Source organism: Pipistrellus kuhlii, unplaced genomic scaffold, assembly GCF_014108245.1.
Source record: "Pipistrellus kuhlii isolate mPipKuh1 unplaced genomic scaffold, mPipKuh1.p scaffold_m20_p_2, whole genome shotgun sequence".
NCBI lineage: Eukaryota > Metazoa > Chordata > Mammalia > Chiroptera > Vespertilionidae > Pipistrellus > Pipistrellus kuhlii.
This window is the reverse complement of record NW_023425515.1, coordinates 99,912,007-99,928,637: the sequence shown is the minus strand read 5'-3', so window position 1 is coordinate 99,928,637 and position 16,631 is coordinate 99,912,007. Positions and strand designations below refer to the sequence as shown.

Genomic DNA, 16,631 nt, shown 5'->3' with positions numbered 1-16,631 from the left:
ATTTCTTAAAACCTAACAATTTCTGAGAAAACTTTATATAGAATAGTGATATTGCCTTATATGTATATAAATATTTTATTGTTAAGCCAATGTTATTTCTATTAAAAGAAGAGAAATTTATAAAACATAGTGATCTCCCACAAGGAAATGTAATTAAAACCTTTTTCAATAATTGGAATAAGTTTTTATTTTCCTAAATTGAGAGAGCTATTTACCTTTGGCTTATTCCTTAGTTTCATGACTTTGCTGATCGGAAAGATTGGGATGCATTTCATCCTACATTGGTGGCAGAAGGGCTGTTTGCATTTGCAAATGTTCTGAGTTATCTTCGGCTCTTTTTCATGTATACAACAAGCTCTATCTTGGGTCCATTACAGGTAAGTAATTAATACACACACACACACACACACACACACATATATATATATATATATACATATATACGTATATACACACATTCACACAAACACACACACATTATTTTTTATTGTCTAAAGTTTTACATATGTCTGCTTTTCCCCTAATTGACCCCTTACGCCTAGCCATTCCCACTCTGAACAAGCCCCCATCGCTCCAGGGTCTGTGTTCATTGGTTATGGTAATATGCATGCATATAAGTCCTTTGGTTGCTCTTTAATCCCCCCTCCTCTGCCGTTTGTCTCTGGATCTCTTCTTCATCAAATTACATTGTTTATTATATTCCATAAATGAATGAGATTATGTAATATTTATCTTTCTAAGACTGGCTTATTTCACTTAACATAATGTTCTCCAATTCCATTCATGCTGTTGCAAATGGTAAAAGTTTCTTTTTTTTTATAATTATATAATTTTTATAATTTTCTTCTTTTTTATAATGCACAAATTGGGCTAGCAGCAGGCATTGCTTTTAGTATCCATTGTGTAGATATAGTACAGTTTTCTAATCCACTCATCTGCTGATGGGCATTTAGGCTGTTTCCAAATCTTAGCTATGGTGAATTGCACTGCTATGAACATAGGGGTGCATATATGCTTTCTGATTGGTGTTTTTTGTTTCTTGGGATATAGTCCTAGAAGTGGGATTACTATGTCAAATGGGAGTTCCATATTTAACTTTTTAAATATATATAATTGATTTTTTACAGAGAGGAAGGGAGAAGGAGAGGGAGATGGATAGAAAGTTAGAAACATCGATCAGCTGCATACACTCTACTGGGGATGTGCCTGCAACCAAGGTACATACCCTTGACAAAAATTGAACCTGGGACCCTTCATAGGCTGATGCTCTATCCACTGAGCCAAACCAGTTAGGGCCCATTTTTAACTTTTTGAGAAAACTCCATGTCTTCCACAGTGGCTGCACCAGTCTGCATTCCCATTAGCAGTGCATGAGGATTTCTTTTTCTCCATATCCTTGCCAGCACTTGTCAATTGTTGATGATTAAAATTTCTTAAATAATACTTGTTAGATGTCATTATTATTAATATCTTTCTACTTGTCCACTAGAGCATTGTTTTCCTAATAATGTTAAAGCTAACCTTTGCTTTTGAAAATAACAATTGAAAAGACAGTTTGTTCATCTACTTTCCTTATGGTTGAATGATAATCCTTAGCTTTCAGGTATTCAGACTTTACTAAATTGTGGTTGATTGTTACTCTCTCCCCAGTTTATAGACATAGATGTCTTTTTGAATAGAATTATTCTTCAGACATTAGTGCATATAAAAATTTGCTTCTTAAAATGAATCTCACATTTAAAATTTTTATTTAAATATATTTTTGGGAGAAACCAAGATGACAGCATAGGTAAACACCTAAACTGCTGCCTCGCACAACAATTTCAAAACTACAACTAAAAGACAAAACGTCTATCACCCAGAACCACGGGAAAGCTGACTGAGTGGAGAAAGAGAAAAGAACATTGAGACTTGCACAAGCACTGAAAAGCTGAGGTACGGAGATGCACAAATTGGGCTGCCAGCAGGCATTGCTTTTTCCAATCTGAAGGGAGACAAGCTCCCAATTACTCTGAAATCTAGTTTTTGGGTAGACACTGGGGACCTAAACTCCTATGGGGAGAAGCTGGACTGTCTGCCATCAGGTTGGAAAGTGAGAGTAGCTTGCTTGCAGAGCTGCATGCAGGAATCATTGTTTACTGCACTGGGATGAAAGATGCAGGGACGCGGAAACTCAGAGACACAAAGATGGCTGTCTGGCAGCCATTGCTGTTTGTCACTCCCTAGCCTAGTGCCTCCCTGAGACCCCACCCCGCATAATCTACAAACTCACCCAAGCTCCATGCAGTTAAGCTGTACTGACAATGAATGGCCTGTCCTATTACAGCTTAACCTAACAAACTGCAGCTCTGGTCAGATAGCTCCAAAACCTCCAAACCCCAAGCAAAGAGGAGAAAACAGTAGTTCTTTCTGTAGTGCCTGCTGGGTGGCCTCAGATAGTAGCTGACCTGCACTCCATTGGAGATCCAGAAGCCAGTGTACCTAGTGATTAGTGTGAGACTACACCAGATTTCAAATCCTCACATCTATGTGACACTTTCAAGAGGCAGACTCAATGAGCACCAAAGCACCACTGAAGCAATCCTGCCCCATAAGTGTGTCTCTAGCATAGCAGTTCTATTATAGATACAGTGGGTCCGCACATCCAATTGGCCTGGAGGTCAGTTCCTCCCAGTGTACCAGCAGGAATCAAGGCTTAACTACACCAAGACTTTTCACTCAGCCCACAAAGGGGTGCACCAAGAGCGTGACTGGGGAGACTGAGCCAGTGGCTCCTATAGGTCACCTACCACACAAAGCCACTCCATCAACACAGAGAAGCAGGCAAAATGCAGAGACAAAGAAACATGTCACGAATGAAAGAAGTGGAGGAAAGCAAACTACTGGACATAGAGTTCAAAACCACAATTATAAGGTTACTCAAGAATCTCCTAAAAACTGCCCAGAAACTTGATGAGACCTACAAGGAGCTTAGTGAGACCTTCAAGAACCTTAATGAAAATGCAAAAAAAAAAAAAAAAAAAATTGAAAAGGTCCAGTCAGAAATTAAGTATACACAGTCTGAAATAAAGAATATACAGAAATTCAACTGTAGATCAAAGGACCCCAAGAATCAAACCAAAGATCTGAAATATGAGGAAACTAAAAACACACAACCAGAAAAACAAAAAGAAAAAATAATCCAAAAATATGAAGATAGTGTAAGGAGCCTCTGGGACAGCTTTAAGTGTAACAACATTTGGATTTTTGGGGTGCCATAAGAAGAGAGAGAACAAAATATTGAAAACCTATTAGAAGAAATAATGACAAAAAACTTTCCCTATCTGGTGAAAGAAATAGACTTAAAAGTCCAGGAAGCACACAGAACCCCAAACAAGAGGAATCCAAGACATCACATAATTAACCACACCAAGACACATCATAATTAAAATGCAAGGGCACAATTAAAGAGAGGATATTAAAAGCAGCAAGAGAAAAACAATTAGTTACCTACAAAGGCGTACCCATACGATTGTCAGCTGATTTCTCAACCAGAAGGGAGTGGCAAGAAATATTCAAAGTGATGAATAGCAAGAACCTATAACCAAGATTACTCTACCCATCAAAGCTATCATTCAGAATAGAAGGTCATATAAAGAGCTTCACAGACAAGAAAAAGCTAAAGGAGTTCATCACCACCAAACCAGATTATAAGAAATGCTGAAGGGTATTGTTTAAGAAGAGGAAGAAGAAAAAGGTAAAGATAAAAATTATGAACAAAATGACAACAAATACCAACAAGTGAATCTAAAAATCAAGTGAATAAAAATCTGATGAACAGAATGGACTGATAAATATAATAGAATTGGGGACATAGAAAGGGAGTGTACTGACAATTCTCAAGGGAAAGGGGTATGAGGGGTGTGGGAAGAGATTGGACAAAAATCTTACACCTATGCATGAGGATAGTGGCAGGGTTGTAAGGGGTGGGAAGGGGAATCAGGTGGAGGGGAGCTATGGGGCGAGGGGATAAGAAACACTTGTAATAATCTGAACAATAAAGAGTTTTTAAAAATAATTAAAAATATATATTTTTATTGATTTCAGAGAGTAAAAAAGAGGGAAAGATAGAAACCTCAATGATGAGAGATAATCAATTACCAGCTGTCTTCTGCACAACACTTACTGGGGAGGAGCCCACAACCCAGGCAGGTGCCTGTACTGGGAATTGAACCTTGACCTGGTTTATAAGTCAATGCTCAACCACTGAACCATGCCAGCCTGGCTCATATTTAAAGTTTTAAATGATAAATTTAAGGGAGGTGTTGTATAAACAGAATTTGTACTATAGTATTTTAAAAATATGTAAGCTAAATCTTAGAAAATACTCTTTAATTGTGTTTAATAATTGTTAAAATGCAATAAGTTGGAAAATAGCATAAAACCTAACAATTTTTTGAGAAAACCTCATATTGAATAGTGATACTTCCTCACCTAATTTTTTTAGACTTAAAATAATTAATATTTCATGTAGTCCAATTTTATATGTTACAGTATTTTATAGTTAAAGAAATTGTGCTTTTGAGATGGACTGAATCCTAAGTGTCTTTACACTAAAGAATGGACTCACAATTTTTTGACTCATAATTACACTAAAGAATTTACCCACAGATTTTAGTAGCTGACTATGTTTAGAAGGTGGGATCAATTCTGCTAGGTAATTGGCTCTACATATACTCTATGTTAAAGCCTGAAAATCTGAGCAATATTTATTTTCCATTGAGAAATCAAAATTTACTAACAATTTAGATTCTCCTTTATATTTTTACAGGAGATTATATCTCTATCTCTATCTCTATATCTATATCTATCTATATCCATATATATCTATATTTATATCGAGCCAGGGTTGTAACATCCAGAACAACTGAAGGCTTGACCGATCAACAGGCTGCGTGCATAGCAGGCAAGCGGGCTGAACTGCTGAAATCTTGGAGAGAGAGAGGCGGGGCTGATCAGGAGCAGCAGCCAAACCTCTTTCTCTTTCCCAGATGGCAGCAGTTCAGCCGCTCACCAGCAGCCTGGGACAGCTGTTGATCAGCCCTGCCTCTATGATCAGGCCCAGAGATAGTCCTGGAGATGCTGACTGACATATAAACCAATCAGAACGAAATCTGGGTGAATTGTGAGGAGCCAATGGCTGCTTAGGAGGCAGAGCTTTTGATGCTGATGGCATAGCAAATGACCAAACAGGACAAAATCTGAGTGAATTGCAAGGAAGCCAATGGCTGCCTAAGAGGCGGGGCTTTTGACACTGACTGGCATAGAAACCGACCAGTCAGAACCAAATCTGGGTGAACTGCGAAGGCAGAACCTAAGGTGGCGGCTGAGGAGGGGTTTTAAGGGAAATAGCTGTTTGGTGTAAGGTGTAAGAAAGCTGTTCAATTTTTTAATGACAGGTTTGGGAGTATAATGCACATGGCTGGATATCAGTCCAGATACAGGGATTATGTGTTTTTATCTGCCAAGAGCATGTCCTCCTGCTGAAACTGATTCACCCCCTCCATTTAAGCAATGCTATCCTATATAATCTCTCTATACTAAGAAAAGGATAATATGCTTAATTAGACCAGGTCAACTGGCCCTCTTCCGAACATCCATCTTCCTTCTGGACAAAGCCATGGTGTTGGGGGCCAAGGCAGAGGCAGTTAGGGGTGATCAGGCCAGCAGGGGACAAGGTAGGGGCTATCAGGCCGGCAGGCAGAGGGGTTAAGAGTGATCAGGCAGGCAGGCAGGTGAGTGGTTAGGAGCCAGTTATCCCGGATTGTGAGAGGGATGTCTGATTGCTGTTTAAACCAACAGTGGAACATCCCCTGAGGGGTCCCAGATTGGAGAGCATGCAGGCTAGGCTGAGGAACCCTTCCCCCTCCCCTCAAGAATATCATGCACCGGGTCTCTAGTTTCAAATAAAAGGCATAATTACCTTATCAAAAGACATGAACATAAAATATGGAGGGGAAACCTGAATTGATTTGGTTCATGCTATCATCCTGCAAAAGTGTTTCCTGAAGTGTTGTTACAGGCCCCGCTCACAGATACCAGAGAAGTGTTAATTGGACAGCCCCCTAAGTCAGAGGGAGAGGGCTGTCCCACCTGATTCTTGTCATGCTCATAGGAATGAATTCAAATAAGTGAATCCAGATAATAATTGTGTTGTGTTGATGTGAATTTATTAAAAATTAAAACTTACACATTTATTAAGTAAGGCAAGCAGATCTCTACATCTGGTTTATGAAGAGCAGATGGGCTCAGCTAATCTGAAGAACAAGTTTTCTGCCTTATATACCTTCTTGTCTATAAATTAAAAAAAAAAAAAATTCCTCTGCTAGATATTCTAATACAGATGAACTCTGAAGGTCTCCCCTTTTCTTTGTCCTGGCTTTTCCACAATATATGAGAAGTACTTGGCAATTAAATCCCTAGACCTCTGGCTTTTCTGTTTAAACAGTGAGATGAGATAAGAATGCACTCCTCCTTCCCACTCCTTCCTGCTGTTTTAACAGATCCAGGATGATTTGCACTAAGTAGTGTCTGGTTAAGGAGAGGTTAAATTAAGATTCCTTGTTCTCTTTTCCCCTCTCCTGCATTCTTTTGTGAGAAATTTTAACCCTTTGTTCTGTTGATAAGGTCCTGGTACAAGAAGCTTCTTGGATTTGTTTAATTTTCTTGAATCAGTTTCCCTATTCCACTTGTTCCAGAATTTTAATAGCTTTCCATTGTTCTATAACAGTGTGACACCTTAAACAAGTCCTAACTGAAATAACTTTGAAACATTCCATTAACTTTTTTTAGGAATTCATAGTTCACATTATCACATTAAAGCCTGTGAGAAAGTACAGAAACTTACTTAACATTATTCAAACTATTATTACTTAAATCTGTTTAATGCCATACCCATCTTTCATTAAATGTGTTCAGATCTGTTTTCCATCAAAACATAGTATGTGAAACACTGATTTAGACCATCTCTCATTTTGATTTAATTTTGCCACGAATACCTTTAATGAATGTTTTAGTCAAGAGTCAACAGTACTTTTACATGTACATTGATTTTTTTAAGCTAAAAACTTAATGGTATCACTAAGTTTGCATACTAGAAATTTTATTATAAACTTCTACAAAGAATTGAAAAAGGGAAAGTGTATTATTACTTCTTACTGAATTATCTATTTGTATTTCTTAAAACTGTTGACTCAGGTCTTCCTGATTTAGTCTCTTCCCAAAAGAACTATAGATGTATTTACAAAAACTGCATTTGTCATTTCATTTGTTGTGTGTGCTTTTATCTTATAGCAAAATAATTTATGGGGTTTTAATAGCCATAAAACTTACCAATAATTTAAGTCAGGCCAACAAATATTTATTGTGTTTCTATTTTTTTTAAAATGTCTGCAGGTCATAATATATGCTTAAGTATTATTATCTAGTTCAGCAAATGATTTCTTAAAAATTATTTTTATTAAGGTATAATTTGTAGGAAATAAAGAATAAAGTGTACCCATCTTAACTGTATAGTTTGATGACTTTTGCAAATGTATAAACTTGTTTAATCACCACCATAATCAAGATACAGAACATCTTAATTCCTCTAAAAAGTTTCTTGATACCTTTTTTCATTTAGTATTTCCCCCATCCTTGTCCCAGGCAACCATAGATTGTCTAGTATAGATCTCAGAACTGAAGAATGTGTAAGTACAAATGGAATTAATATGGTCTTACTTTTAGGATCCCTGAATGAGGAACACATGAAGCCAAAGTAGTAAGGGATTATATATTTATTAGGTCATCTGGATACTAGATCGGATGAGTCCCCAAATGGCACCAATACCCAAAAATGGAGAGTCAGGGGATTTTAAAGGACTCTAGACGGGCTTTTTCTGAGTGGAGAATTCTCTTTGCAGGTCCAGATCCTGGGAAAGTCCGGAGGGGAAAAATAATGGTCTTAGCAAGTGAAATTGGTCTAAGCAAGTGGAATGTCCATTAAGAAGCGACCTAAAAGTTAATTTCCCAGGGGAGGTAGTATCGATTCAATTATTTGGTTAAATCTAATATTCCAGCCTTTTTGTTTTATGGAATAGGGACGAAGGTCATGTCTCCCATAGTTACTTCTTGCTGAGTGGAGGTGTTGAGATCATAGGGGCATGGATTTGATTGTTGTCAGCTGGAACACAGTATAAATGGCTCATGGTTGGAATGAGAGGTTATATCAGTCTGATTTTTCTGAGAGACTGGTTGGTGAAGGCTCAAAAGTGGTCCTGTTGAGTGATTTGGAAGGTAAAAGCTGGTCCTGAGGCTGGTCCTGAGCAGCAAAATCATTTGTCTGGTTTTGCTGCTTTTCTGGGCCTGAAGCTGCAATACAACTGAGGTCTAGATGTTATCTTTAGGGAGGAAAAGATCCGGGGTCTAAGTTGCCTGGGTAATTACATGAAAGGGGAGGATAGGTTACCTTGGGGGTGAGGTTCTTGTTTTCCCAGTTTTGACCTTGCTAGGCATCCAGAGTTTTCTTATAGTTCCTGAGACAGGATTTCAAGGTATGATAGAGCAGTGGTTAAGTCCAGCATATGTGATGCTGAGGGTTATGAGGAGAGGAATTATTTGGACTTCCCCTTTGTATCAGATATGATGAGTTATGGGGACAGGTAAAGACTGATTATTGAGGGCTATAGCTACATTGGGTGATAGTTAGACAAGAGTACAGGTTCCTGTCCAGTTGGTGGGGCAGATGTCCGTTTTCCCCACAGAGGAAGAAAAATCTTTGACTGTGGCAATAAGCTGAAGTGTAGGGAGAAGAGGTAGACTAAAGGTTATGAAGTTCCTTTTCCCAGTTCTGTGATCCAAACAGAGAGGGTAGTTGCCATGGTGCTACCATAAAGGGGTGACATATAAGTGATTGATATTCTATTGCAGTGAAAGTGGATGGAATGCTAGAATGGGTTGTTATCCAAGGGAAAAGTGATAATAAAGGAAAGGAGCAGTTGAAGCCTAGGCCCAGGTGGTTGGATAAGAAGTAAAAGGGACTGGCTGTAGGAAATAACCATTGGCTTCTGGGGAGACTTGGTAGTCAATCTCTTAGGACCAATGATCATTTGGTAGTTCCAGGTTGATTGTGATATTGTAAGCTGATGATTGGAGATGGCCTATTGTTATATTGTCCTGTGACTCAGTGTTCTTTGCAGTGTATGACTTTTAAGGCTAGAAACGGAGAGAAATTCCTAAACACCAAGAAGAAAGACCTGTTGAAGCTTTCAATGATAGTGTCAAGGACTGTGAATGAATGGTAGAAATAAAGTCTAGGCTTCAACTTAAAGACATAAGCAATAGGAGCAAGTTTGGATGGGGTTGCTTTACTAAGAGAGAGGGATCCCATCAGGGAGGATCATATCTTAACTCACTGGACAAACTTTCCTACAGTTTTCACAAGCCTTTTATCCATTCACAAAAAGCCAGCCAAAAAGTAAACAACCAGCATTTACATTTATGAACAACCTTTAAATACACTCTTACTTTCAAGAAAATATACCTTCAACAAAGTACAAAGGACCTTCTGTAGGCAGATTTAAAACTTGTCTATAAATCAATGTTTTAGTATTTTATGTTATTTTAAAATATTTAGATGTTTATCATTTAACCCAGCAATGTTCCAAAGCCTTTAAGTTATCAAAGATTTTGGAAAATTATGGGGTGGAGGGGATAGGCTCAACAGCCCGTTCCCTGGCCTCTAGCTCTTGGATTTAAAACTCACATTTTTCTTTAGAGATAATATCCTAAGGTTTGGATAATGAATTCAGCTTCTGATTGGAATAAGACTATTAAATAGTCTGCAGTTTTGCAGTAAAAAAAAGTTGTTCTTTGGGAAGGATAAGGTACAAAGGTGCTGAGATGAGAGCAATTTTCAGAGCCTTAAAAGGATGAAAATGCTGGCATTGGAATCTAAAGGCTCAGTGAGGAGTCCTTTTGATACACCATAGAGGGGCTTTTCCAGAAGACTAAAGTTGGGAACCCAGATGCAAAAGTACTTAGCCCAAGAAAGGAGAGTATTTCTTGTCTAGAGGAGGAGACAGATATGGAAGAGATAATGGGTTCAGGTAATGGCTCAGCTTTGTGGGGTGAGAGTAAAACTGAGGTAGGTGACTGTGGTTCGGGACAACTGGGCTTTATGCATGGTAGCCCCGACTGGGCACCAAGAAAAGAGTGGATAAAGGGGCTGTATAGTAAGATGCAGTGTAGAGGTGAGGTGACTAATGGCTTTGAGATTAATCTAACAACCCCCATAATAGAGACTGAGAAGAGGATAAGGTTCCCAGTAAATTCAGGATGGGCAGAATAAGTGGCCCCAGTGTCAATTAAAAAAGAGATCGGCTTACCTGCCACCACAATTGTTACCCAAGGTTCTGTCCTGGTGATTTAAGTCTAAGGAGCCTTGTTAGGGCCTGGGCAGTTTCAGTCTTCGGTGGCCAGTCCCAGGAGGTCTGGGAGCTCCAAATTGGATTCAGAGAGCAGTCTTGCTGGACTGGCTGAGGTCTCACCTGGAGGGGCCAGACTACAGTCTGATTTCCAGTGACCTACTCTTCTGGACCTTGTGCAGGACCCAGGCAGGGGTCTCAGGTTTGGGCAGGCCTTGGTCCATTGTCTTTCCTTGTTGCATTTGAACATGGGCCTGGAAGAGGCTTAGCCTTTGCCTTATGCGTGGTAGGAGTACCGTACTGTGTTTGGGGTCGTGAGGGTGGTGGCTAGGAGCTGAAAGGCCTCCTGATCCTGTTCATTAGATTCCATGTGTAACTTGAGATTGTGTCATAGTTGTCTTTCTCTGACTCAGCTTAGCATAATTATCTTCAGCTCCATCCATGCTGCTGCAAAGAGCTTCTTTTTTACAGATGCATAGTATTCCATTGTGTAAATGTACCATATCTGTTTTATCCACTCATCTACTGATAGACATTAGGGTTGCTTTGAGATCTTGGCTATTTTCAATAACACTGTAATAAACACAGGGTGCATATATTATTTCAAATTAGTGTCCTGGATTTTTTTGTATGAATTCCCAGAGGTGGAATTGCCTGGTTCACCAAGGCAGTTCCATTTTTAACTTTTTGAGGTAATTTCATACTGCATTCCATAGTGGCTGCACCAGTTGCATTCCCACAAACAGTGTGCCAGGCTTCCCTCTCTCCACATCCTCGCTAACACGATGTTTGTTGTTTATTCTGATAGGTGTGAGGTTATATTTCATTGTAAATTTGATTTGCATTTCTCTAATGATTAGTGAGGTTGAGTATATTTTCATGTACCTATTGGCCATCTGTTAGTCCTCTTTGGAGAAGTATCTATTCAGATCTTTTGCCCGTTTTTTAATAGGGTTGTTTTTGTCATTTTTTTGGTGTTGAGTTCTATAAGTTCCTTATAAAATTTGAACATTAATCTTTTATCAGATGTATAGGCACATATGTTCTCCAATTCAGTGGATTGTCTTTTCTTGATAACTTCCTTTGCTGTGCAAAATTTTTTTTAGTTTGATGTAGACACGTTTATTTTTTTTAAATTTAATTCATCTTTATTGTTCAGATTATTACAATTGTTCCTCTTTTTCCCCCATGGCTCCCTTCCACCAGGTTCCTATCCCATCTTCTACCTTTACCCCGCCCCCCCCCCCACACACACACTGTCCTCATCCTTAGGTGTACACTTTCTGTTCAGTCTCTTCCCGCACCCCCCCCTCCCCTTTCCCCTTGAGAATTGTCAGCCCACTCCCTTTCTATGCCCCTGATTCTATTATATTCACCATTTAATACTGTTCATCAGATTTTTTATTCCCTTGGTTTTTAGATTCACTTGTCTATATATATGTATTTGTTGTTCATAATTTTTATCTTTATCTTTTCCTTCTTCTTTCTCTTCTTAAAGAATACCTTTCAGCATTTCATATAATTCTGGTTTGGGGGTGATGAACTCCTTCAGCTCCCTCTTATCTTTGAAGCTCTTTATCCGACCTTCAATTCTGAAAAATAACTTTGCTGGGTAGAGTAATCTTGGTTGTAGGTTCTTGCACTTTGAATATTTCTTGTGACCTACATAGTTTTTGTTGAAAAATCAGCTGACAATTGTATGGGTGCTACCTTTTATTATAGGTAGGTAACTTTTTCTCTTGCTGCTTTTAATATTCTCTCTTTGTCTTTTGCCCTTGCATTTTTATTATCATGTGTCTTGGTGTGGTCTTCTTTGGATTCCTCTTATTTGGGGGTCTGTGTACTTCCTGGACTTTTAAGTCTATTTCTTTCACCAAGTGGGGGAAGTTTTCTGTCACTATTTCTTCAAATAGGTTTTCAATATCTTGCTCTCTCTCTTCTTCTAGGACCCCCATAATTATAATGTTGGTACACTTGAAGTTGTCCCAGAGGCTTCTTACACTATCTTCAAGTTTTTGAGTTCTTTTTTCTTTTTTGTAGGAGTGTTTTTTTGTTTCTTTGTATTCCAATTCTTTGACTCAATTCTTGCGATCCTCTAGTCTGCTTTTAGGTCTTTGTATAATTTTTTTTTTTTTTCAGTCAGTGTATGTTTAATTTCTAGTTGATCCTTTTTCATATCCTCGAAGTCTCATTAAATTTATCAGCCTTTTCTAGGAAATTCTTGAAAAGCCTTATAACTGTGGTTTTGAACTCTATATCCAACCTTTTGCTTTCCTTTATTTCCTTAATTTGTGGCCTGCCTCTTTGTCTCCACATTTTAGCTGCTTCCTATGATGTTTCTCCTCTTTCCGAGTCCCGTACGGAAAAACGACAGGTTCCTGAGGGGAGGAGCTGGGGATTAAGAAATTAGAGAAAGAAAGAGACAAGAGGCAGAAATAGATTCATTAAAGCTGGGAGCTAGGTGGGTTCCATCTCTCTGATGGAGAGACAGTCACACTCACCACAGACAACAGAGCATATTTATTGGCTTCCAAAGGGGAGTGTAAGGTCAATAGGGTGTGCCCAGATCCTATTCATCAAAATCTGGGTAAGCTCCTTATTTTTTGGTACAAGATTTAGCATATCAAGACCTGGGTGAGTCAAGGTCCTATTTGTTCCTCATTCCAAGCACATGGATTAAGAAAACAGTACTGATAACAGGATTCTGCCAGTGACCTCGACTCAGCTGATAAGAATTAAAAGAATGTCCATGTGCCTTCTCAGCGGTCTCTACTTCTCACCCTTTTTTACTAATTAAAATAAAATTTAAACATTAATAATAGGGCTCTAAAATTAAAAACAATTGCAAACAATGCCAATGCATAAACTAAATTACATACATGTTATTTTCAAAACTTGAATGTCAAGAGCAAAACTCTGGCTATTAAATAATAACAACAATGCCAATGTAAAACAACAATATGATAAATCAGAACTATGGACATATTAACATTTTTAGCTACTAAATCAGTCTCTTTTGTTGCTGGTGTAGATTTACTCAGAGTCCTTGGACTTGCCGCACAAGACTGCAGAAGACTAGAAGGTAACAGATGCTAGCATGATCAGGAACATGATTAAAGAAGTAGCTTCCACTTCAGTCTTTAATTTCTTCAGATGACTCCATGTTGGCACCACAGTCCCTTGCATAGCTTTCAGTTTTCTTCTCCCATTTTGCTGTCATCTGGGCAACTTTCAGTCCTTTTGGGTAAAGGGACACAGGAGCTTCTCTGAGTCCATTGTGATGACAGATGTAACACTCTGGCACCTGAATTGGCTGCATTGCTCCTTACATTATTACTGAATCTGATAAAACCTTTGTGTGGTTTATACTCCTTTCTACCTAGCTGACTCAGTGGAGGCTATTGTACAGGAGGCCTGATGCCTTTTACCTGCTGTACAATCCTCTGCATAACAATTAAAAAAATTTAAAGTATAAAAGCATGATGGAGCCTCTCTGGAGGTGACACATAACATCTGTCTCCCCCTTTTTTTGTTTTAATAAATGATTTTAAGAGGACGATTGGCTTTTTCCACTATTGAGTGACATATATTTTACCAGATTTAATTAGGTTTAAGTCCTTGGGGATTTACCCCTAAAAGTTGGCACAGAGAGGTGGATAACACACTGAGGACATTGCTTCCAATAAAACATGGACATTGTCCTTCTCTAATATTTTAAAGGCTGAAAATTAAATGAAAAGTTATTCTAAATTAGCGTGCCTTATAGTAGCTGTTTCAATAATTTTTGCTTATACTTATCACAAAAGCACTATTACTATAGGTTGATGGGCTCTGAAGTAAAATATGTTAAGGCATCAATAAGAGCTTGTATTTCTACTGAAATATAAGAGGTTTGAAGGACATTTGTCCTCAAAACTGCAGTAGATCCAGCTTTTTTAGAACTGGATCCATTCATAAAATTGAGGAATTATACCTCCTTTAATGTGGCAGTTAATACCATTCCCTGTGTTAAAAATAAAGCAAGACCCCAAGTCAGGGTCTTGGTGAAAACATTAAACATTGTTATTTCTATGCAGAAGGGTGTGTATACATGGTCTAAAAGTGCATGCACACAGACTTTCCTTGCCCTTGGTCCTGTGCAACCTGTAGCAATGCACAGGTGCTGACTGCTATCATGGCAAGACATCTTCACTATCTTTATATCTGGATTATTTCTCTGTTCTTGTGAGCCACTGCTTATTCTGTGGCTGGAACAATTCTATCAGGTCCTCTCTGGGATCCATTGTTGCAGGAATCCATACAGTCTTGGAGTTTTCTGGAAATATGAACATATTCTCTACCAAAGGTTAATAAAGAAATCATTTCTATAAATTAAACTTGGGATCCTTTTGATTTTTATCCAAATGATTTTCTAATGGCTTATTTTGATATCATATGTGTCTTGCTGTTAGCATTATAAATGGAAATTATTTTCTGAGTAAGATTTTTTTAAAGCAAAGATCTTTAAATAAATTAAGGCCTGATATAATTTACTTATAGGATATTACTTACAGGCTATTATTCTACTATCCTTTCTTTTTATTTTATTTATTAGAAGTTTTTAGAAAATTTTTATAATGCAGTTTTGATAACTTTACATTTTAATTTTTGCACAAAAATATGATTACTTTTGGGTTAATTGCATGTTAAGCAATTTACCATGAAATTAACTACCAATAGAAATTTTGGTTAATACTTTAGGAACAGCTTTTTTGTACAATTAGATTTTCTTGAATATTCACTTATTTCTTTTAGCCGATTTAAATTAGTCTGAAAACTTGACTATTTTATTGTCAAATTTAATACTTTAACAACAATCTTAGTTTACTCTATAAATATTAATGGAAAGGATTATATGCATCTTTGAGAAAGTTCTAAGCATTCCTGGATTTAGGCTAGATTTAGATATAGGGCAGCTGCCATCAGCCACTTCTCTGTTGCCTGAGTCTCAATGTGAGCTGGGTGGGCCAAGTCTGTGTTTGTAGCTGGGCCACATCTGTTTGTTGCCTGGGTCCCAATTTGAGCTGGGCATGGGAAGCGTGAAGCAGCCATGGGGCAGGAGACCTCCCTCAGAAGGGGCTAGTGTTCAAGCCCCTGTAATGTTGGTGGGGGTGGGGGTGGGGGTGTGAGGATCTGTGCCACACCTTTGTTGACTCCCAAGTTCCCTCCTGATGGCCCCCTGCGGCTGTGCCTGGCTTAGGTTGCCCCTCCCTTGAGGAGTCTTACCCGTCATTGAATAACCAGCCATCCTCCAGGGCCAAGCAGGGTGATGTGAGGTTCAATTATGTCTCCTTGGTAGCCTATGCCCCTATGGCCTCCATACCCAGTACTTGCCTTGGGATCCCCTCACCTGCTGGCGGGGCCTTAGCATTGATCTTGGGGAACCCAGGTTTCTTCTCCAGGGAGGGCCCAGTTTATGCCATTGGGCAAGAGAGATCTATGGTACCAGCCACCATGAGGCTTCAACCTCAGCATAAATTGAAAACTCAAGCAACAGCTGTGGGCAGTTGAATTGTGAGAAGAGGATCCCCTTTTGCAAATAAGGCAAGAAGGACCAATATAGAATGCTTAAGTCCTTCCCAAGGGGCCTTCCACACAGTGGAAGGAATTAAATTCTTTCATGTCCTTTTTAAATTACTGCCAAACATTCAAAGAATTGGTTTTTTATAATTGTTTTTGCTTTTCTTACAGGCAAAAGTTTTTATAACATTTAATATATATGTATATAAATAAAATATATTAATTTTTATTTGATAAAGCTTTCTATGTGATTTCAAGTATCAATCTGTTTAATTAAAAAAATATTTCTTTTAAGAGAACAGACTTTTTAACATTTCAGGGCCCATGAAATGTCTAAAAGTCACTCTCAGAATCTTGAAATATACTTGGAAAGATCAAAATATACAATATACAATATATTTATATATATGATTTAGAGATTATATACTTAAATTTCTTTAAAGAAATATCAATTACATTCAAACTGGATCAATGAATTAATCCTCTTTCTTTTAAATCAGACCAAGAAGTAAAATATTTTGAATTCCTAATTATTTAAAAGAAAGCACAATTTATTTTCTCAAAAACAAGTTATATTTTAGGCATTTATTTACCACAATTATTTAACTTCTCTCTCAATTCAACCTGAAC

General features: G+C 38.1%; 1 protein-coding gene across 7 annotated transcripts in view; it reads left to right on the top strand.

Moving 5' to 3' along the window:
• TRPC1 (transient receptor potential cation channel subfamily C member 1) overlaps positions 1–16,631 on the top strand; it is a 152,086-nt gene that overhangs the window by 110,759 nt on the left and 24,696 nt on the right. For 6 of the 7 annotated variants that reach the window (XM_045584120.1, XM_036444192.2, XM_036444191.2 and 3 more), the window contains one exon: positions 234–377. The exons of the other annotated variant lie outside the window; for it this stretch is intronic. In XM_045584120.1, the coding sequence (XP_045440076.1) occupies positions 234–377 (144 nt within the window). The remainder of the gene's footprint in view (positions 1–233; positions 378–16,631) is intronic. 7 annotated transcript variants of the gene reach the window in all.